The sequence below is a fragment of the Schistocerca nitens genome, chromosome 1, assembly GCF_023898315.1.
Source record: "Schistocerca nitens isolate TAMUIC-IGC-003100 chromosome 1, iqSchNite1.1, whole genome shotgun sequence".
In the NCBI taxonomy this organism is placed as follows: Eukaryota; Metazoa; Arthropoda; class Insecta; order Orthoptera; family Acrididae; genus Schistocerca; species Schistocerca nitens.
In genome coordinates this window covers 397,147,348-397,173,080 of record NC_064614.1, presented here as the reverse complement: position 1 = coordinate 397,173,080, position 25,733 = coordinate 397,147,348, and the positions used below count along the sequence as shown (strand labels likewise).

The 25,733-nt window shown below is 41.6% G+C and overlaps 1 protein-coding gene across 5 annotated transcripts in view; it reads left to right on the top strand.

The window, feature by feature from the left end:
• The window catches only part of LOC126249524 (annexin B9-like), a 151,316-nt gene that overhangs the window by 27,957 nt on the left and 97,626 nt on the right, over positions 1–25,733 (top strand). For 2 of the 5 annotated variants that reach the window (XM_049951217.1, XM_049951189.1), the window contains exon 1: positions 7,890–7,909. The exons of the other annotated variants lie outside the window; for them this stretch is intronic. In XM_049951217.1, the coding sequence (XP_049807174.1) occupies positions 7,905–7,909 (5 nt within the window). In that variant the 5' untranslated portion in view covers positions 7,890–7,904. Of the gene's footprint in view, positions 1–7,889; positions 7,910–25,733 lie in introns of those variants that run through there. 5 annotated transcript variants of the gene reach the window in all.

The following is a 25,733-nucleotide window of genomic DNA, read 5'->3' as shown; positions in this document are numbered from 1 at the left end:
GACCCAGGGATTTTTACTCTGCAGTGAGCCGCCGCCCCCCCCCCCCCCACTCCCTTTGTAGTTGCGGGGCTCCCCTTAAGGCGATCCATATTTGGCTGGACTGGCCCACGTTTTTGCCTTCACACTACATATGCTCTCCCACCTTCATTGTCTCGGGTGTTAGTGGACGACCCTCGCCTGGTTACATCTGTCCTTGGTTTTCTTTGGAAAAGTGTTTTGTACTCTCAGGTGTAAGTCCTTGAATTTTCCTCTGGCATTTGAGTTTCTCAGCATAGGCGCTGGTTATGGAGGCTTTGACCTTGCCTCCATACTGGACAGATTCTCCCCGCCTTTTCCATACGTTTTATCTGCTCTGTCCATTTTCTTCTCTCCCTGGCTTTGTCCCTGTTGTATTGTGATTATGGTATGGTATGGTATGGGGTGGGTATCGAGGAGGGTTGGTGGCGATACTGATGCCTCTCTGCAAGTAGCGTTTCTGGGACACCCCTGCTTTCCATGTTTCTAACGATCCCTCTACAGTTATTTCCTTTTCCTCCTTCCCTGCCGTCCTTTTTCCGTCTTTGTTTACACGCTATCCATTACTCTGGACTGGAATGTGCTGTTTTTGTTGCTCCTCCCTTGATTTCTGCCTTCTTAGATCATAGGATCGATGACCTCGCTGTTTGGTATCCCCCCCCCCCCCCACCCCACCCAACCCCCCAATCAATCGGCCAACCTATTCGCATCTAACATTCATTAATGTGAAAAATTCAGAGTTGCACCGTTGTTAGGAAAATTACGTTAGCCTGTAGGTCCCTTGCCATTGGTTGGGTAAATCAGTTAAACGGTCAGATGAAGGCAACGTCATACCATCTGTAGTAGCACCATGCCTAGTAAAGCTCAAACCAACTTTCGGATTGATGTTTTCTTTTTTGTAACATATTTAAGTAATACAATTAATCTTTGCAGCTGCTTGTACACTGGTGTGAAACGTACTGATCAAAACTGTTTAGCAAACCGGAAATACGATGCCTATCTTTCTAGCTTCGAGTCTTACGGGCTAGGCTAGCCAGACACGTCTCGAGTCACCTTCACAAATCGTCCAATACCTCTCTTATACTTCCCAGACTTTCGGAAGTAGAAGTCTATAGTACTGATTATGTGAAAATTTGTAAATCTGAGATATTAATGACACTGGAGCTATGAGGGCGGATCAGTGTGTCCGGATAGCTCAGTTGGTAACACCACTCCCCGCCACAGAAAAGGGTCCAGGTTCTAAATCCATTTCGACGCACCACTGTAATGATAGTAAATTATTGACGAAGTATCTCGGGGAAAATTTAATTTAAAAAGAGCTGGACAAACAGTACTTCGGGAACCTGGACAGAGACTGGAAAATGTCGAGTAGATATCACTAGAGATCCACAGCAAAAGTCTATCTCACAAAGATATCACTGAAATCGTTCTGAAGCCAGTAGTCTGTAGTCGGGCTCGCTCTTTCTAAACGTCGGTAAAGGATGATGATAATCGTTGATAAAATGGAGAATATCAAAGTAACGATTCGGAAGAGACCCACACATACGGTTGAATAAAACACATTTACCTTCATATAAACCACAGCGATCACCTTGCAAATCTAGTAATCACTCTGTCGTTAGACACTACTTCTTCAGCAAAATGTTAGTAAGCAGTAGCTGGCCAGATAGACGAAAAAATAAGTTTTTTTCTAGAACAGCGCAGGAAGCCCACTCAGTGGGGGAATTTTGAATGCCTAATAAAATAGGGTTAATGTGGCTCTAGCCAGCCCCAACAAAACGAAGACTACCTGCAGGTATAAAATTTAGACATTTTGCATTAGAGTATTTTGTTTCTTCGCGTCGGTGGAGATATCACTTAGATTTAAACGTAAAGACAAATATTATTTATTTTGACCGGTATAACTCGTAAAACCCGAGCATTCTCAGATATTCGTTGCTGTGGTAGTAACAAGTTAGAGGTTTAAATTGAGTCTCTGTATCGCCGTCCAACTCTTGCTACTTCGTGCTTTAGACCTACTACGTGTTGCCAGCATGTCAGTGAATACCTGACAATGCTCGCGTACGCAGAAGCGATAGTGATTACAACACTGTAAATACGCAACAGACCACCGTTCTTCTGTACATCAATTAAAACGGTCGACGAATTACCGGAAAGCCATGAATGCGGTTTGCTAAGTTCTCTCTTCCATTTTGCTCGTTCAACTTGAATTTTGTAGTTCCTACATCTCACATTATTGTTGAGCCGTATTGGTGAGACATCCGTACATGAACTTGCTTCGACCGGGCCACTAACGTTAGTGTTACGTTGACGAAGCAACGAAAGTTTGTGAGCTCACTGGTTGAGCCTACCACTTGATATTATCGCACTGTAACCTGTTGTATTCTCAGGTAAGTTGTACATTATCAGGCGAATAAATACTGGCATCGGCTGTAATTGGGCATTGATATGAATTCAATGGCAACCAATGAAAATTTGTCCGTCGTCCATCTGTCATAGCAACACTGTCATGTGTAAGCTCGAGTCTGCCCTTGGGGCCTGTTAACCCATTTAACTTGTACGGTGTGTACGGTGTTGACGAACGTGTCAGTCCTCAATACACTCGAAGCCCCCTCGGAGTTAGTTGCTACAGTTTGTTATATATTATGTAATACAAACTCCGGAATGAATGGTTCACTCTGCAGCAGCGTAGCCTATGTGCTAAGCGAAATTGCTTCTTAAGCGTTTATACTGCATGCAGTTTACCATTCTCTTTTCACAAAATGTTCTATTCCAAGTTTCAGCTGTTTTACGAACTTGTTTACAGTATAGCGCAGATAATTCGGTTCGAAAATCCTGGAGGCTGTTCTAACAAATACATTTGCATTCAAATAATAAACAGTTAGTTACAGCAGTAACACAGCACAGTGGTACGAAAAAGAAGCTGGAAGCAAATCCGATGTAATGAACTTCCACGACTAATATTTATGATAAATACCATACCACACACAATTAGTCTTCATGCTGCGGGTTGTAAAGTTTGGTGTGATTTCCAGTGATGCTTGATGCTATTCCTGCCCCCATTAAAGATGATTCATAACAAAAATTCTTTTTTTACTCAATCTTTTCTTATTGCACTCAGCTTTCTGTGTTGGGTTTATATTACTAGACACTTTAGAAATGTCTTTAGGGATAAGGTACAGTAGAACTGTCAACAACGCAAAGTTTGAACACAATGTTTTACTAGCTATGTCCTGTTAAAGGTGGTATGCTGTTGACTTCCTCCGACGTTTGAACTATTTACGCAGCCTTTTTTTATTGTGGGACCTATAGTGCAACGTGAATTCCGAACCATGCGGATCTCAGCATTTCTCTCGTTAACAAACATTCACAGAATGGAAAAGTGAAGGGTAAAAATCCTAGGCTTAATTGGGGGATCAAAACAGACCTTTTTATCTCTAGCAAGGTACTTAACCGCTTTTTTACCCAACTTGATTTTGACTCACGCGAATAAGTCTGATAATTACAGACTTTAAAAGAAATAAAATGCATTTCATCAAAATTAAAACGACCTGTAAAACAATTACTGGTGCCTTGTAATCTATTTTCTAATTCGGCACAGCTCTTCCACATGATCGTTGAACTTTTTATAGAATAGTTATTTTTAGAAAATGTGGGCACACTGAGCTACCGACTCACATAGATGAAGGTACCTTACGTAACTACTGTGTACCCACGTTATTGCCCTATCTTTTTGTTTTGCGAAATAAATCACAGGCATCCGTCATCTCTTTCGTCGTTTCCTCATTTCTCTCAGCTCATAGCTTCCATCTGCCAATATACAGGATGGCGCACGAAATGTTACCAATGGTTTCTTTCACAATTTACGACGCACATTAGATATTCTGCTGAGATCTCTACAGTAGTACCAGCAGAGCTTGGAAAAACAAATGAGTTACGAAATGACGTGTAATTCACGATACTGCCGCTAGGAGACTAGTAAGCAGCAATGGCTGACAATGGAAGACTGACGACACAGCAACGCTCGGCAATTGTTACTTTTTCATGAAACGAAAAGCCTTGTTGTGACTCAGACGCGTTTTCGACATGAGTTCAACACACGATGGGTCCCTTGCAAGAAGACGATCCACAGGTTTTACGATAAATTTGTACAGGAAGGAACAGTATTGGAAGCGAAGTGACCTCGGCCTAAGCCTGTTTGTTTGCCGGAGAGTATTGAACCGGTACGAGTTGCTGTACAGAGAAGTCCCGGGAAATCGTGTAGAAAGGCAGCAGTGCAACTGGGAATATCCAGACGCTCCGTTCAACGCATTCTTAAGTGACCTCCATATGTACCCATACAAGATGACCTGTGCACAGAAGCTCACTGATGAACACAAGCAGAAGAGACTACTGATTGCTCAGTGGGCGGAGGATAGGGAAGAAACTCAACAACGTTTGGTTTTCAGACGAGGCGCATTTTCATTTAGATGGTGTGGTTAACAAACAAAATGTAAGCTTTTGGGCCACTGAAAACCCACAAGTGCTCCATGAACGACAACATTATGCTCAGAGGATAACAGTGTGGGCAGCAATTTCCAGTCACGGACTTATTGGACCCTCTCTCTTTGAAGAAACTGTGAACAGCGAGCGTTATTTGAGCATGCTTCGCAACAGTTTCATTCCACAGCTTCTTGCTACTGTCTTGCCCTTCAACACGCAGTGGTTCATGCAAGATGGAGCAAGGCCACATACTGCAAACACTGTGTTGGAGATTTTACACGAGCATTTCGACATGCGGATTATTTCACTCAGGTTTCCAGGTCGCTTCAATGATGAACAAAATTGGCCCCCCAATAGTCCAGACCTCAATCCATGTGACTTTCTTTCTTTGGGGGTACCTAAAGGAAAAATTTTTCCTGAAACTTCCACGTGATATAATGGAACTCAGAAGACTTACTATTCAAGCTTGCAGTGAAATTATGGAAGACATGTGCCGTAGGATAATCACTAACTTCAGTGTTCGTTTGAAGGAAGTTAGGAAACGAAATGGACATATTGAGCATGTGCTGAGTTAGAACAAATCTCCATGGACGGCTCTTCATTGTAGTATATGTTCCTTTCAGATTGTATTGACAATAAAGTTTATATTCAAAAACAAAATGGTAACACATTTCGTGCGCCACCCTGTATCTCCTGTTTCCGAAAATCCCCATAGTTTGCTTGAGGACCACTCCGAGGGGAAAAGGTTCAGCACACATTTTTAAGCGGCAGAAAGATTCAAGATTGTTATCCAGCTCAAATATACGAAGAAGATACACGTACGATATTAACAGTACACTATCTGATCGAACACATCCAGGCACCACTATATAATGAGGAACTGACCACCAGATGGCAGGAGAGGCGAGACTGAAAGTATAAAAGGTGGGGTGTGTAATATCAGTAGAGAATGAGTATAGAAGCAGTGACAGCAGTGGGTTGTTCAGGAGAGCTCAGAGACATCAAAGGTGGACAAATTATTGAATGTACCTGAGTAACAAATCCATCAGGACATTTAAACCCTTCTAAAGCTGCCAATGTCGGCTGCTGAAGATGTGATTGTGGAATGGAACCAGCTAAACTATGACTGGGCAGATCTAAAGTACTGACGGACAGGGACCGCAGATAACTGTGGAGGGTGGTTGTAAAACCATCGCGTGAATCGATGGAAGGAATAACTCATGAGTTAGTGCCACCAGCAATTCTGCTAGCACAATGTTAGTGTGTGGGGAGTTTAAAAGAATGGGGTATAGTGGTCGAGCAGCTTCCCATAAGCCACGTATTCTACATCTACATCCATACTCCGCAAGCCACCTGACGGTGTGTGGCGGAGGGTACTTTAAGTTCCTCTATCGATTCTCCCTTCTATTCCAGTCTCGTATTGTGCGTGGAAAGAAAGATTGTCTATGCCTCTGAGTGGGCTCCAATCTCTCTGATTTTATCCTCATGGTCTCTTCGCGAGATATACGTAGGAGGGAGCAATATACTGCTTGACTCCTCGGTGAAGGTATGTTCTCGAAACTTCAAAAAAAGCCCGTACCGAGCTATTGAGCTTCTCTCCTGCAGAGTCTTTCATTGGAGTTTATCATCTCCATAAGGCTTTCGCGATTACTAAATGATCCTGTAATGAAGCACGCTGCTCTCCTTTGGATCTTCTCTATCTCTTCTATCAACCCCATCTGGTACGGATCCCACACTAGTGAGCAGTATTCAAGCAGTGGGCGAACAAGTGTACTGTAACCTACTTCCTTTGTTTTCAGATTGCATTTCCTTAGGATTCTTCCAATGAATCTGTCTGGCATCTGCTTTCCCGACGATCAACTTTATATGATCATTCCATTTTAAATCACTCCTAATGCCTACTCCCAGATAATTTATGGAATTACCTGCTTCCAGTTGCTGACCTGCTATATTGTAGCTAAATGATAAGGGATCTTTCTTTCTATGTATTCGCAGCACATTACACTTGTCTACCTTGATAGTAAATTACCATTCCCTGCACCATGCATAAATTCATTGCAGTGCCAAGCGACGCTTGAGGTGCTGCGAAGGGTGACGCCAATGAGTAATGGGTCACTGGTATTTGGAGTGTGACTCACTCTATGCCTTATAGCTGTCCGATGGAAGGATTTGGGTTTGGTGAAAGCCTGGAGTATGTGACCTGCCACAGTGCAAACAATGAAGCACTGACAAGGTGGTGTTGCAGTACAGGGATTTTTTCGTGGTTAGTGTGTGATCCCCTTACTGCATTTACTAAAACGCTATGTGTGGAGGGATATGAACATATTTTTTTAGCTTTGTGTGTATAATGTACAGTAGACGAACATTTTGGGGACGATGATTGTAGTAGCATGACATGACAATGCAGCGTGTCACAAAGCAGCATCTGTGAGGCAAAGGTTTGTAGACAAAATCCCTGAAATGGACTGCCTGCCCAAATTCTCAACTTAAACCCAATAATGGAACGCCTTTGTGTGGATTGGAAGGTCAACTTCTTTCAGACTCCAGTGTCCAACATCACTATATTTTCTGGTTTCGGCTCTTGAGGACGAATCAGCTGCCATTCCACTACAGACAGACATCTTTCCAGCTGAGTTAAAGCTTTCCTGAAGAAGACTGGTGGACACTTCCAATATTGTATGGTAATAGGTGTCCGAATACTTTCGGTAGGTACTGTATTTGGGGTGTGTGGAGGAGTTGTAAACACACAGGAAATTTTCAGTGTTAGAACTTTGTCCTCGATTTGTCCCAACGTAATAAAAACAATACTGAACATATTGACATAGAACAAACATTTCTGTAAATTGTCAGCCCAGAGGGACATAACTCTCGTACATTTATTGACGGTGATTTTTTGATTTTCAGCCTCCCAAATCAGGATTTCTTTAAAGTATCGTTAAATTGGCGCTGTATTTGTAAGACAAAACATAGTTCATTCAGTTCAGTTCAGTACAGATACTGTCTGTAGTATCTCGAGTAAATGCAGATGTTACATACTGGTATAATGGAAGAAATGTTCTGATACATATCTGACTAATACTGACAAGACACTTGTAGGGTGAGCTGCTGTAGTGAGTATTTGACATAGGTTACTGCAACACAATAAAGTTAGAAATTTCGTGTTAGTTGGGGATAACGGCTGTTGGGGTTCAGCTTTCGTGCAGCCGTTGCTTTCTTTGTTGGTAGCGGGAATCTTATCACAGACTACCGTACAGTTAGTGCCCTGTGGTTCTGAGATAAAACAGCTGTCGCGTGTTTCAAGGAAGTCACGGAGCTTGACAAAAACAAAAGAAAGTGTGTGTGGCAAGTGCACGTAACAAATGAGAGTTTGAGTAAAGTCAGTGTTACCTCCAACAGTTGGAATATCCATGGCGTGAGTATTCAGAAGCTCAGAACATAATTTTTTGTTATCAATATACAGGAGCTACTAAAATGAGAGGGGAACACCTAACGGAAAAGTGAAATCGACAGCTTAAAAATGACACAAACGTAAACATTAGGCCATACTACGGGTCAGTCTGTCTCCATAACCAATCGACGGATTTCAGCTGTACACAATTTGTCTTTCTCATTTTAGCGGCCCATCCAACATGTGGCGTCCGAAGTCGCTTGACTTTGTGGTACGTAACTGTTAATCCCTTAACGTATTTCAATTTGCCTCCGTAATGGCAACAATTATTCATGTCGTTACTAATAAATAAATAAATGTGTAAAAACAGGACAGATACGTGGGTTATTAAAGTTTCACATTTTTTCAAGATGTAAACAGCGTATTGCCGGAAGTAACATGATATTTACAGTTTGATCACAGTGACAGGTTTGATTGCGACGTGCGCAGTACTCTATGCTCATTCAGCTGGGATATCAGCACAACATGCAGTAGGTTTTAATTGTGCGTTATTTTATTTGCGACATGCTGATGTTCCCCTACACTTTTTATTTGGCACACCATCACTGCATCTCTCAGTACTGTAACAAGTATTTAGACTAATAACATTAAAAAATCTGATGACAGCATAGATTTGTCGAAACCGGTAATAGTAATGAGTTAAATTCTTAGCGATCTTGGCTAACTTGTTTCTTCAGAATTATATAATTTTCAGATCGCCCCAAAACTGAGTGACAAACATATATTCACGAAATTTTTTTCAAAACATCATATACTATCCTGCCAATAGTAAATCATTAGACTCGCAGCCAGATTCCTGTAGAGCGCATCTTCTCAGCCACGGACGGCACACCGCTCAGATCCCCATGGGTCCACGGAAACGGTGCCCCTCAAGGCTCCGTGGTGAATGTTGGACACCTTCTCTTAGCCATTAATGTGCTAGTGGCCTTCGTCAGACTGTCACCCCAGTGACGATTTTTACATTTGGTATAGCTCCCAATCTGTAGCTTTGACTGAATGCTAGCTCCAAGGAGCCATCAGTAGGGCCTCCGCTTAGCCACTTACCGGTGGCTTCCAATTATCTCCTGCAAAACGAGTCACGTACCTCTGGTTGTACCACCAGTCCATCCTGACCAATACTTGGCTAGAGAACCCGTAGATACTGTTGCACAATCCCGATTTTTAGACTTGCATATTGGTAATTAACTCACGTAGCTCCTAAAGGGTAACTATGTGCAACAGCTAAATGCTCCTTGCTTCCTTGCCCACACCTCTCGGGGTGTAGATTGCGCAACTGTTCTCCACATTTACAGGGCTCTGGTCTTACCCCAACTCGGTTGTTTTTCCACTTCATGGCTCAGTGGTATCTTTATCGTTGAAGTTATTGGACACAGTGCATAATAATAATAATAATAATAATAATAATAATAATAATAATAATAACCTCAACAAAGAAGTTCACCTCAACACATTCACATCTAACTAAATTATTTAACAGTTACATTGCAGACCCATACACATTCCCTGATACACTTACACATGGAATAACTTATCTGAAACCTAAAGATCAAGCAGACACAGCGAACCCAGCTAAATATCGCCCCATAACATGCCTACCAACAATATACAAAATATTAACTTCAATCATTAAACAGAAATTAATGACACATACAACACAGAACAAAATTATAAATGAAGAACAAAAAGGCTGTTGCAAATGAGCACGAGGATGTAAAGAGCAACTGATAATAGATGCAGAGGTGACACATCAAGCTAAAACTAAACAAAGGTCGCTACACTACGCATACATTGATTACCAAAAAGCTTTTGATAGTGTACCCCACTCATGGTTACTACAAATATTGGAAATATACAAAATAGATCCTAAATTGATACAGTTCCTAAACATAGTAATGAAAAATTGGAAAACCACACTTAATATCCAAACAAATTCAAATAATATCACATCACAGCCAATACAGATTAAGCGTGGAATATACCAAGGAGACTCATTAAGTCCTTTCTGGTTCTGCCTTGCTCTGAACCCACTATCCAACATGCTAAATAATACAAATTATGGATACAATATTACTGGAACATACCCACACAAAATCACACATTTGCTATACATGGATGATCTAAAACTACTGGCAGCAACAAATCAACAACTCAACCAATTACTAAAGATAACAGAAGTATTCAGCAATGATATAAGTATGGCTTTTGGAACAGACAAATGTAAGAAAAATAGCATAGTCAAGGGAAAACACACTAAACAAGAAGATTACATATTGGATAACCACAGCGACTGCATAGAAGCGAAGGAAAAAACGGATGCCTATAAATATCTAGGATACAGACAAAAAATAGGAATAGATAGTACAAATATTAAAGAAGAACTAAAAGAAAAATATAGACAAAGACTAACAAAAATACTGAAAACAGAATTGACAGCAAGAAACAAGACAAAAGCTATAAATACTTATGCCATACCAATATTGACCTACTCATTTGGAGTAGTGAAATGGAGTAACACAGACCTAGAAGCACTCAATACACTTACATGATCACAATGCCACAAATATAGAATACATCACATACATTCAGCAACAAAAGATTCACATTAAGCAGAAAGGAAGGAGGAAGGGGATTTATCGATATAAAAAACCTACATTATGGACAGGTAGACAATTTAAGAAAATTCTTTATAGAACGAGCAGAAACTAGCAAAATACACAAAGCAATCACTCACATAAATACATCGGCTACACCACTACAATTTCATAACCACCTCTACAACCCTTTGGACCACATAACATCAACAGATACGAAGAAAGTAAATTGGAAAAAGAAAACACTTCATGGCAAGCACCCGTATCATCTAACACAGCCACACATTGATCAAGACGCATCCAACACATGGCTAAGAAAAGGCAATATATACAGTGAGACAGAAGGATTCATGATTGCAATACAGGATCAAACAATAAACACCAGATATTACAGCAAGCATATTATTAAAGATCCCAATACCACAACAGATAAATGCAGACTTTGTAAACAACAAATAGAAACAGTAGATGACATCACAAGCGGATGTACAATACTAGCAAATACAGAATACCCCAGAAGACATGACAATGTCGCAAAAATAATACATCAACAGCTTGCCTTACAACATAAACTATTAAAACAAGTTCCTACATACAAGTATGCACCACAAAATGTACTGGAGAATGATGAATACAAATTATACTGGAACAGAACCATTATAACAGATAAAACAACGCCACATAACAAACCTGACATCATACTCACCAATAAAAAGAAGAAATTAACACAACTAATCGAAATATCCATACCCAATAAAACAAATATACAAAAGAAAACAGGAGAAAAAATTGAAAAATACATCCAACTGGCTGAGGAAGTCAGACATGTGGCATCAGGATAAAGTTGACATCATACCAATTATACTATCAACTACAGGAGTCATACCACACAATATCCACCAGTACATCAATGCAATACAGCTACATCCAAACATATATATACAACTACAGAAATCCGTAATTATTGATACATGTTCAATTACCCGAAAGTTCCTAAATGCAATATAACACATACCGTACAGTTAATAGGAAGTGACGCTTGATCAAGGTCCGCGTCACTTTCCATTCTCAACCAGACTTAACGTCTGAGAAAGTAAAGAAATAATAATAATAATAATAATAATAATAATAATAATAATAATACAGCCACCAGAACAAGCACAAATAGAACACAAAGTGACACATATGTTAGATAAAAAAGAAAAATTTCAGCTGACATATATAGAATACAGAGACACAAATACAGACATTAGACCATTCTTGCATAGACCGCCAAATAACCCACAAATCGAAACAACAATAAAAACTATCAACACAATCATACACAACAAAATAAATGAAAATACAACTATGGAAGAGTTAAAACTACTGCTTTATATAGGAGCACTCGCTACAATAAATATACACACTAGGCAGAGATCAGAGCCAACCAACACACAGAAGAAACCCACAAAACCAGCATGGCAACACAGGCTACAGATCAGAATAGAAAAACTGAGAAAAGACATCGGACAGCTAACACAATTTATAAGAAATGAAATGTCAGAAAAAAAAACGGAGAAGGTTAGGTAAAATCTCACAACAAGAAGTGATAGAGCAATTAGATGAAAAGAAGCAGAAATTACAAGCAATTGCCAAACGACTTAGAAGATACAAAAAAAGTGAAAATAGAAGGAAACAAAACCAAATATTCAACACAAACCAAAAGAAACTTTACCAGACAATAGATAACACACACATTAAAATAGACGATCCACCAAACATAAGACATGGAACACTTCTGGAGCAACATATGGTCAAACCCGGTACAACATAACAGACATGCACGGTGGATACAAGCAGAAACAGACACATACAAGATGATACCACAAATGCCTGAAGTGATAATTTTGCAACATGAAGTCACCCAAGCAATTAATTCTACTCACAACTGGAAAGCCACTGGAAAAGATAAAATAGCAAATTTCTGGCTAAGAAGTTCACCTCAATACATTCACATCTAACTAAATTATTTAACAGTTACATTGCAGACCCATACACATTCCCTGATACCCTTACACAAGGAATAACTTATCTGAAACCTAAAGATCAAACAGACACAGCAAACCCAGCTAAATATCGCCCCATAACATGCCTGCCAACAATATACAAAATATTAACTTCAGTCATTACACAGAAATTAATGACACATACAACACAGAACAAAATTATAAATGAAGAACAAAAAGGCTGTTGCAAAGGAGCACGAGGATGTAAAGAGCAACTGATAATAGATGCAGAGGTGACATACCAAGCTAAAACTAAACAAAGGTCGCTACACTACGCATACATTGATTACCAAAAAGCTTTTGATAGTGTACCCCACTCATGGTTACTACAAATATTGGAAATATACAAAGTAGATCCTAAATTGATACAGTTCCTAAACACAGTAATGAAAAATTGGAAAACCACACTTAATATCGAAACAAATTCAAATATCATCACATCACAGCCAATACAGATTAAGTGTGGAATATACCAAGGAGACTCATTAAGTCCTTCCTGGTTGTGCCTTGCTCTGAACCCACTACCCAACATGCTAAATAATACAAATTATGGATACAATATTACTGGAACACACCCACACAAAATCACACATTTGCTATACATGGATGATCTAAAACTACTGGCAGCAACAAATCAACAACTCAACCAATTACTAAAGATAACAGAAGTATTCAGCAATGATATAAATATGGCTTTTGGAACAGACAAATGTAAGAAAAATAGCATAGTCAAGGGAAAACACACTAAACAAGAAGATTACATACTGGATAACCACAGTGACTGCATAGAAGCGAAGGAAAAAACAGATGCCTGTAAATATCTAGGATACAGACAAAAAATAGTAGATAATACAAATATTAAAGAAGAAATAAAAGAAAAATATAGACAAGGACTAACCAAAATACTGAAAACAGAATTGACAGCAAGAAACAAGACAAAAGCTATAAATACTTATGCTATACCAATATTGACCTACTCATTTGGAGTAGTGAAATGGAGTAACACAGACCTAGAAGCACTCAATACACTTACATGATCACAATGCCACAAATATAGAATACATCACATACATTCAGCAACAGAAAGATTCACATTAAGCAGAAAGGAAGGAGGAAGGGGATTTATCAACATAAAAAACCTACATTATGGACAGATATCTAAAAACAAAGAAGTGACTTACCAAACGAAAGCGCTGGTATGTCGACACACACACACACACACACACACACACACACACACACACACACACACATATAAAAGCAGACATATATACAGACACACACACACACACACACATATATAGACACAAGCAGACATATATACAGACACAAGCAGACATATTTAAAAAACAAAGAGTTTGGGCAGAGATGTCAGTCGAGGCGGAAGTGCAGAGGCAAAGATGTTGAATGACAGGTGAGGTATGAGTGGCGGCAACTTGAAATTAGGGGAGATTGAGGCCTGGCGGATAACGGGAAGAGAGGATATATTGAAGAGCAAGTTCCCATCTCCGGAGTTCGGATAGGTTGGTGTTAGTGGGAAGTATCCAGATAACCCGGACGGTGTAACACTGGGCCAAGATGTGCTGGCCATGCACCAAGGCATGATTAGCCACAGGGTGATCCTCATTACCAACAAACACTGTCTGCCTGTGTCCATTCATGCAAATGGACAGTTTGTTGCTGGTCATTCCCACATAGAATGCGTCACAGTGTAGGCAGGTCAGTTGGTAGATCACGTGGGTGCTTTCACACGTGGCTCTGCCTTTGATCGTGTACACCTTCCGGGTTACAGGACTGGAGTAGGTGGTGGTGGGAGGGTGCAGGGGACAGGTTTTACACCGGGGGCGGTTACAAGGGTAGGAGCCAGAGGGTAGGGAAGGTGGTTTGGGGATTTCATAGGGATGAACTAAGAGGTTACAAAGGTTAGGTGGACGGCGGAAAGACACTCTTGGTGGAGTGGGGAGGATTTCATGAAGGATGGATCTCATTTCAGGGCAGGATTTGAGGAAGTCGTATCCCTGCTGGAGAGCCACATTCAGAGTCTGATCCAGTCCCGGAAAGTATCCTGTCACAAGTGGGGCACTTTTGTGGTTCTTCTGTGGGAGGTTCTGGGTTTGAGAGGATGAGGAAGTGGCTCTGGTTATTTGCTTCTGTACCATATTAATATACAGGAGCGGAAAGACTTACCTTAGGGGGAAAAATGACGCGCACGCGCACGCAGATATATACGGGAGCGGAATGAGTCCTTACCCTCTCCCTTAAAACCCAAATCCTTTAGTCTTTCCCTCTCCTTCCCTCTTTCCTGATAAGGCAACAGTTTGTTGCGGAAGTTTGAATTTTGTGTGTATGTTTGTTTGTGTTTGTGTGTCTATCGATGTGCCAGCGCTTTCGTTTGGTAAGTCACATCATCTATGTTTTTAGATATATTTTTTCCCACGTGGAATGTTTCCCTCTATTATATTCACTACATTATGGACAGGTAGACAATTTAAGAAAATTCTTTATAGAACGAGCAGAAACTAGCAAAATACACAAAGCAGTCACTCATATAAATACATCGGCTACACCATTGCAATTTCATAACCACTTCTACAACCCTTTAGATCACATAACATCAACAGATTCCAAGAAAGTTAATTGGAAAAAGAAAACACTACATGGCAAGCACCCGTATCATCTAACACAGCCACACATCGATCAAGACGCATCCAACACATGGCTAAGAAAAGGCAATATATACAGTGAGACGGAAGGATTCATGATTGCAATACAGGATCAAACAATAAACACCAGATATTACAGCAAGCATATTATTAAAGATCCCAATACCACAACAGATAAATGCAGACTTTGCAAACAATAAATAGAAACAGTAGATCACATAACAAGTGGATGCACAATACTAGCAAATACAGAATACACCAGAAGACATGACAATGTAGCAAAAATAATACATAAACAGCTTGCCATACAACATAAACTAATAAAACAACATGTTCCCACATACAAGTATGCACCACAAAATGTACTGCAGAATGATGAATACAAATTCGGAACCATTAAAACAGATAAAACACCACCACATAACAAACCTGACATCATACTCACCAATAAAAAGAAGAAATTAACACAGCTAATAGAAATATCCATACCCAATACAACAAATATACAGAAGAAAACAGGAGAAAAAATTGAAAAATACATCCAACTGGCTGAGGAAGTCGAGGACATGTGACATCAGGATAAAGTTGACATTATACCAATATACTATAAACTACAGGAGTCATACCACACAATATCCACCAGTACATCAACGCAATACAGCTACATCCAAACGTATATATACAACTACAGAAATCTGTAATTATTGATACATGTTAAATTACCCAAAAGTTCCTAAATACGGTGTAACATATACCATTCAGTTAAAATGAAGTCACGCTTGATCAAGGTCCGCGTCGCTTTCCATTTTTAACCATACATAACGTCTGAGAAAGGAAAGAAATAATAATAATAATAATAATAAATCATCATGGAGTAAGACTGCCCATTAGCACATTCTGGACTATAGTACCATTGACAGTCTCCTAGCAAAAGCAGGAATCTTTCCACATCAGTTTCAATGATTCCAACTCTAGCTCACTTACGCAATCATCAGACAATTCCTTAACCATCCAACTTAAAACATTATTTTTCATACGAGGGACAGACTCCCTCACACTTGCACTATTAGGTGGGAGTACCAGTTGGATTGACCTCTGCCGACTGTTCTTAGAATGTGCACCATTTCTCTGCCTGCACCTACTTGTGCCCTTGGTTAGTACCCAGACCACGAATTAAAACACACAAATTAAAAGTATTTAAAGTTTTCTGTCTGTCACCTTTTCCTGCATCTGTTCCTCTGCCAGGAGTATCAAGGTGCAACTGTCATTTACATTGGCAACTCTTAAACTGTGGATAGGCTGGGATATGCATTTACATCTCCTCCTGGTCAGGAATGACATTTGTTGCCAGAAAAGTGTACTGTTGTTATGTTCGAGCTGATAGCCATTAACAGAGCCCTATGTTTTATTGAACAGACCCATTGATCACACCTTAATTTCTTGTGACTCGATGAGCAGACTCTAGGATACTGATCGATGTTACTCTTGTCACCCCATGATACCCACTATTCGTGATCTTTTCTCTGAACTTAATCATACTGCCCGCTCGGTTGTCTTTCTGTGGACCTAAAGACGTGTGTATCCCGGGGAATTAACTGACTGACAGTTTGGCTAGAGAAGCAACTAGTCATCATTTGCTTTGATACCAGATGTGGATTTGTGAATGCCGATAAGACCTCTCTTCATGGGTAGATAGAATAAAATCTGGTGAGCTATTGACCTGTCAACTCCACACTATCAAGGAAACTGCTAGTGCAAGGTAATCTTATTTTTGCTCCTTCCAGAAGGCATTTCTGTTTTTGGTAACTTACGTGATAAATAGTTGTTCATTATGCCATTGCACATTTGAGTGATTTTACAGGAAAATGCTGTACAACATTATTGATTTGTTACCCTGCAGTCTCATCTATACTATTTTTTCTTCTACAAACTTGGTGAGTCTAATAAATCTGAATAATTTCCACAAATTAGCCAGCTTTGAAGCCAGAAAGTGAAAGTGTTTTTAAGTACATCAGAATGACTTGTGCAAAGACCTTTCTAATAATACTCTAAACAGAAATTCCTTTGTTGCTGTTGTAAATTTGTACAATCCTCCTCTTGCTTTAACAGTGATTTTAACATTATTATTATTGTGAAAATCTCTTCACAACACATGCAAAAAAGTGAAGGAAGGTATTGTTTCATTGTTTTACCATTAGCTTAGGATTTTCTAGGTTTTGCTGATTCCCTTAACAGTAGGTCCAATCTTCAGGATAGTTGCAAGTGAATTTCTGCTTACTTTGATCTTAGTGATCTTGAAATGTATGCCAGTGATCCATGTGCTTGTCTGGATCAGTACCACCACCTCTATCGGACTTGAACAACATTTTTGTAGCTACTGGACCATACTCATCCCTTGGTATCTGAGGAACACCTATAAATCTAGTATTTGTAAGAAAATGAGTAAAAATAAGATTTACTAAAATAGGTATCAACCTTTCTGAACTGTATAATCAGTGAAACGTTTACCAGATTGATAAATGTACATCTTGTATAGTATTAAGATGTGGAGTATGGACTGGCAGTCTATACTGATACACTTTTTAGACTGCAAAGAAAACACAGTAAGTGTGGTAGCTAAGATAAGCAAGAGAACCTTGTCAAGAAATAGTCAGAAAATGTAGCTCTTCTATCTACTCTACAAACATTCTGCTGACAAGAATGAGATTTTAACTCTGCAGTGGAATGTGTGCTGATACGAAACTTCCTGGCAGATTAAAACTGTGTGCCAGACGGAGACTCGGACTCGGGACCTGTGGGAGCTGTGAGGACGGGGCGTGAGTCGTGCATTGGTAGCTCAGTTGGTCGAGCACTTGCCGCAAAAGTCCAGAGTTCGAGACTTGGTCCACCACACAGGTTTAATCTGCCAGGAAGTTTCATTCTGCTGACAATCTTGTTTGGGAGATTGAATCCAGAACATAATGTAATGAGCAGTAATGTACAGAACAAAAACACACGGGAAAGGGAAAACTGTCAAGAATAAAATGTAATAAAGAGGCTTCTTACAATAGTCCATATACAATAGTAACAGTTTTATTATAATATACTGCAGTCTGATTGGAAGATAGCTAATTAAAATAGTCAATAATTAACTGAAGCACTTATTACAGTAAATGTAGGAAAATGTAAGTTAATGTGGATGAATAGAAAAACAAACCCTTGATGTTCAGATACATTAGCGGTGTCCCACCTGACAGTCTCATCATTTAAGTATCAGGGTGTAACATTGCAAAGTGATATGAAATGGTCAACTTCAGTTTATTGGGATAATTTTGGGGAAGTGTCCTTTATCTGTAAAGGAGATATCATGTAGGATGCTAGTGCGACCTAGTCTTGATTACTGCTAGTGTTTGGGATCCATACCAGGTCAGATTAAAGGAAGACATGAAGCAATTCAGAGGTGGGCTGCTAGATTTGTTACCTTCTACTTGAGTGGATACATTCTATATGTAGATTTATTTATTTATTTATTTATTTGATTAGCCATCCGTAGACATTTTGCAATGTATGGATGTTGTCAGTTTGGATACAGTGATTTTTGCAGATACATTGACACTTTTATATGCATTTACAGAGTATACAAATACAATGACATTTATCACTTACATTCAACAATTAAATATTCACTTATTGTTTAGAAACAGTGTTCCTGAAAATATATTTTAAGGGTTTTCTGTAACAGTACATGTTGTTTATTTCTTTGATGTCCTGTGCAGCTTGTTATACATTTACAGAATATACAATACAATGTCATTATGTCACTTAAATTACATTCAAACATTTAAATATTCACTTACTGTGTAAAAACAGTGTTCCTGAAAATACAGTTTAAGAGTTTTTCTGAAACAGTACATGCTGTTAATTTCTTTGATTTCCTGTGGCAGCTTGTTGTACAATTTTACACCCTGATACAAGAAACTTTTTTGGGTCTTATGCTTGTTTCTCCTATCTAGATGAAGGCAGTGGCTTGTTCTTGTGCTATAGCTGTGTAAAATGCTGTTTGTACTATAATTCACTATATTTTTCTTTATATATACTATAGTGTGGAACATAAATAAACAGGGAACAGTTAGAATACCAAGTATTTTGAATAGTTCTCTGCAGTGAGCCCACTTACTGCTTTTAGTTATAATTCTCACTGCTCTCTTCTGCACTTTAAAAACTGTTTGTAAGTTGAGTACATTATTTCCCCAGAAAATTATCCCATAGCTTATGACTGAATGTACATAGCTAAAATATACAGTTCTTAGACATTCATCGCTGCATACTGAGGAGAGAACTCTAAGTGCGTAACACGGTGTAGATATCTTTTTTGTGAGTTTTTTAACATGATGTATCTGCATCTACATGGATACTCTGAAAATCACATTTAAGTTCCCGACAGGGGGTTCATTGAACCACATCCACAATTCTGTATTATTCCAATCTTGTATCGTGCACTGAAAGAACAAACACCTGTATCTTTCTGTACAAGCTCTGATTTCACTTATTTTATCGTGGTGATGTTTCTCCCTATGTAGGTTGGTGTCAAGAAAATGTCGCATTCAGAGGAGAAAGTTGGTAGTTGGAATTTCGTGAGAAGATTCTGCCACAGCAAAAAGCGTTTGTTTTAATGATGTCCACCTAAAATCCTGTATCATTTCAGTGACACTCTCTCCCCTATTTTGTGATAATACAAAATGTGCTGCCCCTCTTTCAACTTTGACCGCCCAAAGGGCTCACAGTTCTTTCGTGAGTTCGTGCATGGTGCACATGCGGCCCCAAGCTATTGTAGCAAATTCTTCCTTCCTGGCTGCATTTCCCTCACCCTTCCCTCCCCCCCCCCCTCGTTCGCCATTGCTCCCTCCTTCCCCTCTCTCGGTGTTCTGATTTATGTCGACTTAGCTATCCACCTGGTTGCCTGTATTGGTTGCAGTTTTGTTCCTTTTGCCTATTCTTTTATCGTTTTTGGCGTTTAGATCTCCACTTGAATTTTGACCTCCGTTTTAAAATTTCCTATTTTTAGTGCGAGCCATATGGGGAAGAACTTCCTCCTTAGCATCTAAGGTGTAGATTCCTCTCCTCCCTTCCTTCCCCTCTTGCTTCCCCACTCTGCTAGGTCACCAGCATGTGCAGCCAGTCCATGTGGTGCGGTTGTTATGTACCCATATGGCTGAGCCCCCTGACAACACCGGGACAACACTACTAATACTAGAGTTGTTCCCTCCCCATGTATGCCTAGGAGTGGTTGCTGTTCTTGGAGAGTTGGAACTCCTGGCAACGGCCGCCCTGCCAGACGGCTCTTGCTGTGGCTGGGTGGCTCCTGTGGGGGAGAGCCCCTGATTGGAGTGGCTGATATCAGGGCAGATGCTTGGCTCATGAAGTGTACAAAGCTGCAAAAATCTGGCCGCTCTCAGATGGCCATCTCTTCTAATAGTGAAGGATAATTGAATGCTGCTTTATATGACCCACTTTCCCTTCCCTGGCTACACCATGGGAGGAGGGCCAGGCTTGCTGTTTTGGGATGAAACCCTTTCCTCATTATTTCATCTGTACTAGGATGGATGGGGACACATTCACTGCCACAAAGCCATTGTTTTTCGTGGAAAATATTGAGGACAAGTTTGGTGAAGTGGAGTCTTAGTAAGGTGCGGTTGGGCTCCCTGTTGATCAAAGCTTCTTCTGCCACCCAATCTGCAGCTCTTGGTGCCTGTGATATATTGGCAATGTCCCGGTGTCTATCACTCCCCATCAATCCCTGAATATGGTCCAGGGAGTAATTTTTCATAGGGACCTCATCCTGCAAACTGATGAGAAACTCCACGATAATCTGGATCAGCATGGTGTTCATTTTGACGTGTGCAGAAGGGTTGCAAAGACAACCACACAGATACTGGCAACTTAATTCTGGCTTTCAATGGAGATACCCTCCCAAAGGAAGTCAAGGTATGTGCTACAGATCTGACATGAAGCCATATGTCCCACCACCTATGTGGTGCTTTAGGTGCTTGCACTTTGGGCATACGTCCTCCCTCTGTACAGTGGACCCTTTGTGTGGTTATTGGCCACCCACTCCATGAGGGGAAACCCCTGTGTTCCGCCACCTGTGTCAATTGGGCTGACCAAACTCCCCTCACTCGCCGGATTGCCTGGCTTAAGAGAGAAAAGAAATGTCATTGGATCATGTGTCTTATGCTGAGAAAAGTATGAGACACTCCATCCAATGTTACTGTCTTCAACTTCTGCCTCTGTTACTTCACTTCTTCCTCCTCACCCCAGCCCTGTCCCCTCCCCCTCCCCTGCAGTTCCCACGACCTCCCGTCAGGGAGCTGCCTCCCCTCCCCGGCCGAAGTAGTGTCCCCCCTTCTTCAGCATCTGCTGGTGATTGGGCTGCCTCCTAGGACCCCTCTCCCCAGCGTCTCTCACGCCAGAAGACTCTTAGCACCACTTGGCCATGAGGCACACTGTCTGTGCACCCCAATGTCCCCCACTCTTTTGGTTCCAGATCTTGCAGAAGCCCATACTCCCCCTGTGCCCTGCCCTCCTCCATCCCGGAAAGAGAAGAAGAAACACAAATCCCAAGTCAAGTTGCCCCTGGTGCCCCCGGAGGTGCTCTCCCTCCCCCCCCCCCTTGCAACCTGAGTATGACATCTTATTTATGGATGTCACTCCATCCTGGTCAATAACAACTACTGACGGAGTGACTTGACCTCCTCCTCCTCCTCGTCCTCCTCCTCCTTGTCCTCCTCCTCCTCCTCGGCTTCTTTGTCTACTTTCTATTCTCGCCACATGATCATCCACTAGAATTGCAATGGTACTATTGTCACCTACAGGAAACGCAATGTCTTGTCTCCTCTTATTCTGCATTCTGTCTTGTACTTCAAGAAATGCATTTCCATGATGACCACTCTCCACCATTTTGTGCTTATTGGGCCTTGTCAGAACCATGCTAGACCTGGGATAGCATCTGGTGGGGTCCTCACTTCGGTTTGCTCCGATGTCATTAGTTACTGGATTCCTCTATGTACCAGTTTGGAAGTGATAGTGGTTAGAGTGCAAATGACTCTGGCAATCACCATTTGCATATCCCTCCAGGTAGGCCACTTTCTTACATTGCAGTGTTTATCTTAAACCAGCAACTCCGGCCCCCATTTCTCCTCCTTGGAGACTTCAGTGCCCACCAACTACTATGGAGGGAGTGTCACTTCAATGAGTAGCACTCCGTCTTCAGGCTACAAGTGACCCATTGGCACCATCCGACCGCCGCGTCATCCTCAGATGAGGATGCAGAAAGGAGGGCGTGTGGTCAGCACGCCGCTCTCCCGGTCGTTATGGTGGTTTTCTGTGACCGGAGCCACTGCTATTAGGTCGAGTAGCTCCTCACTTGGCATCACGAGGCTGAGTGCACCACGAAAAATGGCAACAACATATGGTGGCCCAGGTGATCATCCATCCAAGTGCCGGCCATGCCCGACAGCACGTAACTTCGGTGAGCTGACGGGAACCGGTGTATCCACTGCGGCAAGGCCGTTGCCTCACTTCAGTGGGTAGAGGTATCACAATTGACCAATTTATCACGGACCTTGCTTTGTGTCTCCTCAATGATGGTTCCCCTACCAATTTCAGTGATGCCCATGGCACCTTCTCTGCCATAGATCTCACGATCTCCTCCGCTGCCCTCGTGGCTTCCCTACATTGGTCATCTTATGATGATCTTTGTGACAGTGATCACTTTCTGGTGATTCTAAAATTCCCCTGATGCCACCATGCAGACACACCCCTGTGGGCATTCTGCAGGGCCAATTGGCCTTTATATACATCTGCTGTGAACTTTCACAATTCTGTCTCGAATTCCATTGATGAAGTCATGCAACGCATCTCTGCCACTATTCTTCTTGCTGCTGGTACTGCTGTCACTGTATCCACAGGTCCCCCTCATCGTTCACTGGTACTGTGATGAACCAAGGATGTCGCATTTTTTGTCTAGGACTGCCGATGGGCACTGCAGCGATTTAAGCAACACCCTTCACAGACCATCCTCCTCACTTTTAAGCATCTCCATGCTAAGGCTCATTATCTTATTAAGTAGAGTAAACAGTAATACTGGGAGCACTGTGTTTCCTCCTTGGGGACATATGCCTCTTCATCGCAGGTTTGATCCAAGCTCCATAGCCGTCTGGGTCGCCAGCGACAGTCAACTGTCCAGGGTCTGAACCACCAATTCGCTTTATGCACTGTTCCATTACTCCTTGCGGAACACCTTGCGACACTTTGTGATGGCATCATCATAATCATCCTCCTAAACTACCACCTTTCTCAGACAGAAACGCAGAATTGAATAGACCCTGCTCAGTTTCATCCTGCATCACACTAAGTCACATAATGCACCATTCACTGAATGGGAATTGGAGGCTCTTAGCTCCCAAAGAGACACAGCCCCAGGCCAAGAGTCCATCCACAGACAGATGATCCAATACTTGGACATTCCCCAGAGGCAACAGCTCTTCAGGATCTTCAACCATATTTGGCTCATGAGTGCTTTTCCATCACAATGACGAGAAAATAGTTATCCCCGTCCTTAAGCCTTGGGAAAAACCAAATGTCTCTAGACAGCTACCATCCAATCATCCTGATGAATGTGCTTTGTAAACTGCTCAAAAAGATGGTCAGCTTCAGATTATGTTGGGTACTCAAATCTCAGGGCCTTTGGTCCCTGTATCAGTGTAGCTTCCGGGCAGGACAATCTGCAACTGGCCATTTACTAAGATTGGAATCGGGCATCCAACAGGCTTTTACTCACTGCCGGCACCTTGTCACGGTCTTCTTTGACCTACATAAGTCGTGGCGTGGCGTGGCGTGGCGTGGCGTGGCGTGGCGCCATCACATTTTAGTTACCCTCCATGACTGAGGTTTCTATGGTTCCCTTCAGATTTTCATCTGTGAGTTCTCATCTCGCCGGCTCTTCCAGGTTTGATTTGGCACTTCACTCAGCGCCTCTCAAATTCAGGAGAATGGTATCCCACAGGGTACTGTGCTAAGTGTCACACTCTTCCTCAATGCCATCAATGAGCTTGTGACCACTGTTGGGCCTCTGGTTACTCTGGCATTGTATGTTGATGACTTTTGCATCAGGTGCAGCTCCCACTCGGTAGCATCTGCTGAGGGTCAGCTCAAAGGGGCCATCTGACAGGCCTCTGTGTGGACCACTGCCCATGCCTTCATTTTCTCCCTCCAAAATGCGGGTTATGTATTTTTGTCTTGACCCACAGTACATCCCAATCCAGAACTTTATTTAGGCAACCAGCTCCTCAATGTTGTAGCATAGTCCCATTTCTTGGGCCTTATTTTTGATAACAAGCTGACATGGCTGACCCACATTCACTACCTAAAAACAACATGTATTGTGGAAGCTTAATGCTCTCCGCCTCCTGGCCCACACATCTTCTCCATCTTTACCATGCTCTGATCTTGTCCAGACTGAATTATGGTAATCAGGTTTATGGCTCAGCAGCTCCTTCCACTTTGCAACTCCTTGACTCTGTTGATCATTGTGGGGTGTGTCTGGCTGTTAGTGCCTTTTGCAATAATCCTGTTGATAGTATCCTTACAGAAGCAGGGATTCTCCCTCTACACATATGACGGAGCCAGCTCCTTGTTTCTTATGCAATCACCATTCACCAACTCCCTGAGTATCCTGTGTAACCTGTGCTCTTTGCCAGTGAGGGATGTCTCCCTCCTAAACCCGCCCACTGGTGGGATTGCTGGTTGGCATGCGTCTGACTTCCCTTGGTCGGGATCTCCATCTCCATTCACTGGACTGCACCCCATGTCTTTCCTCCCATACCCCTCCTTCGATGGTGCCTAGACCACGGATTAGGACTGATCTATTCCAGGGTCCTTAAGTATATGTTGCTCCTATGGTTTACTGGCCTCTTGTATGCACCATCCTTGCAGAGTTCCAGGGTGGCACCATGTTTTACACTGATGGTTCTAAGACAATTGATAAGGTGGGATATGCTTTCATGTTTCCTACTAGCTTCGAACACATTTATAGTTGGTATCATGTAATGTGTCCACAACAGAGCTTCGAGCCATTCACAGGGACCTCCTTTTTCTTTCTCATGTCTCCCTCCACAGTGTTTTAATTTGTTCAGACTCCATGAGCAGTATGCAGGCTGTAGACTGTTGCTACTCTTGTAATTTATTAGTCTCTGCTATCCATGACCTTCTCTCTGCCCTTGAGTGTGCCTCCAGTTCAGTCGTCTTTCTCTGGGTCCTAAGTCATGTGGGCACCCCAGGGAATGAACTGGCTGACCGTTTGGCTAGAGAAGCAGATACTTACCCCCATTTACTTTCATGATACCAGCTGTGGATATGTGGATCTGCATCAAATATCTCTCTGCCCAAAAGTGGAATGCCATCTTGAAAGCTACTGCTCATAGTAACAAACTCTGCACAATTGAGGAGT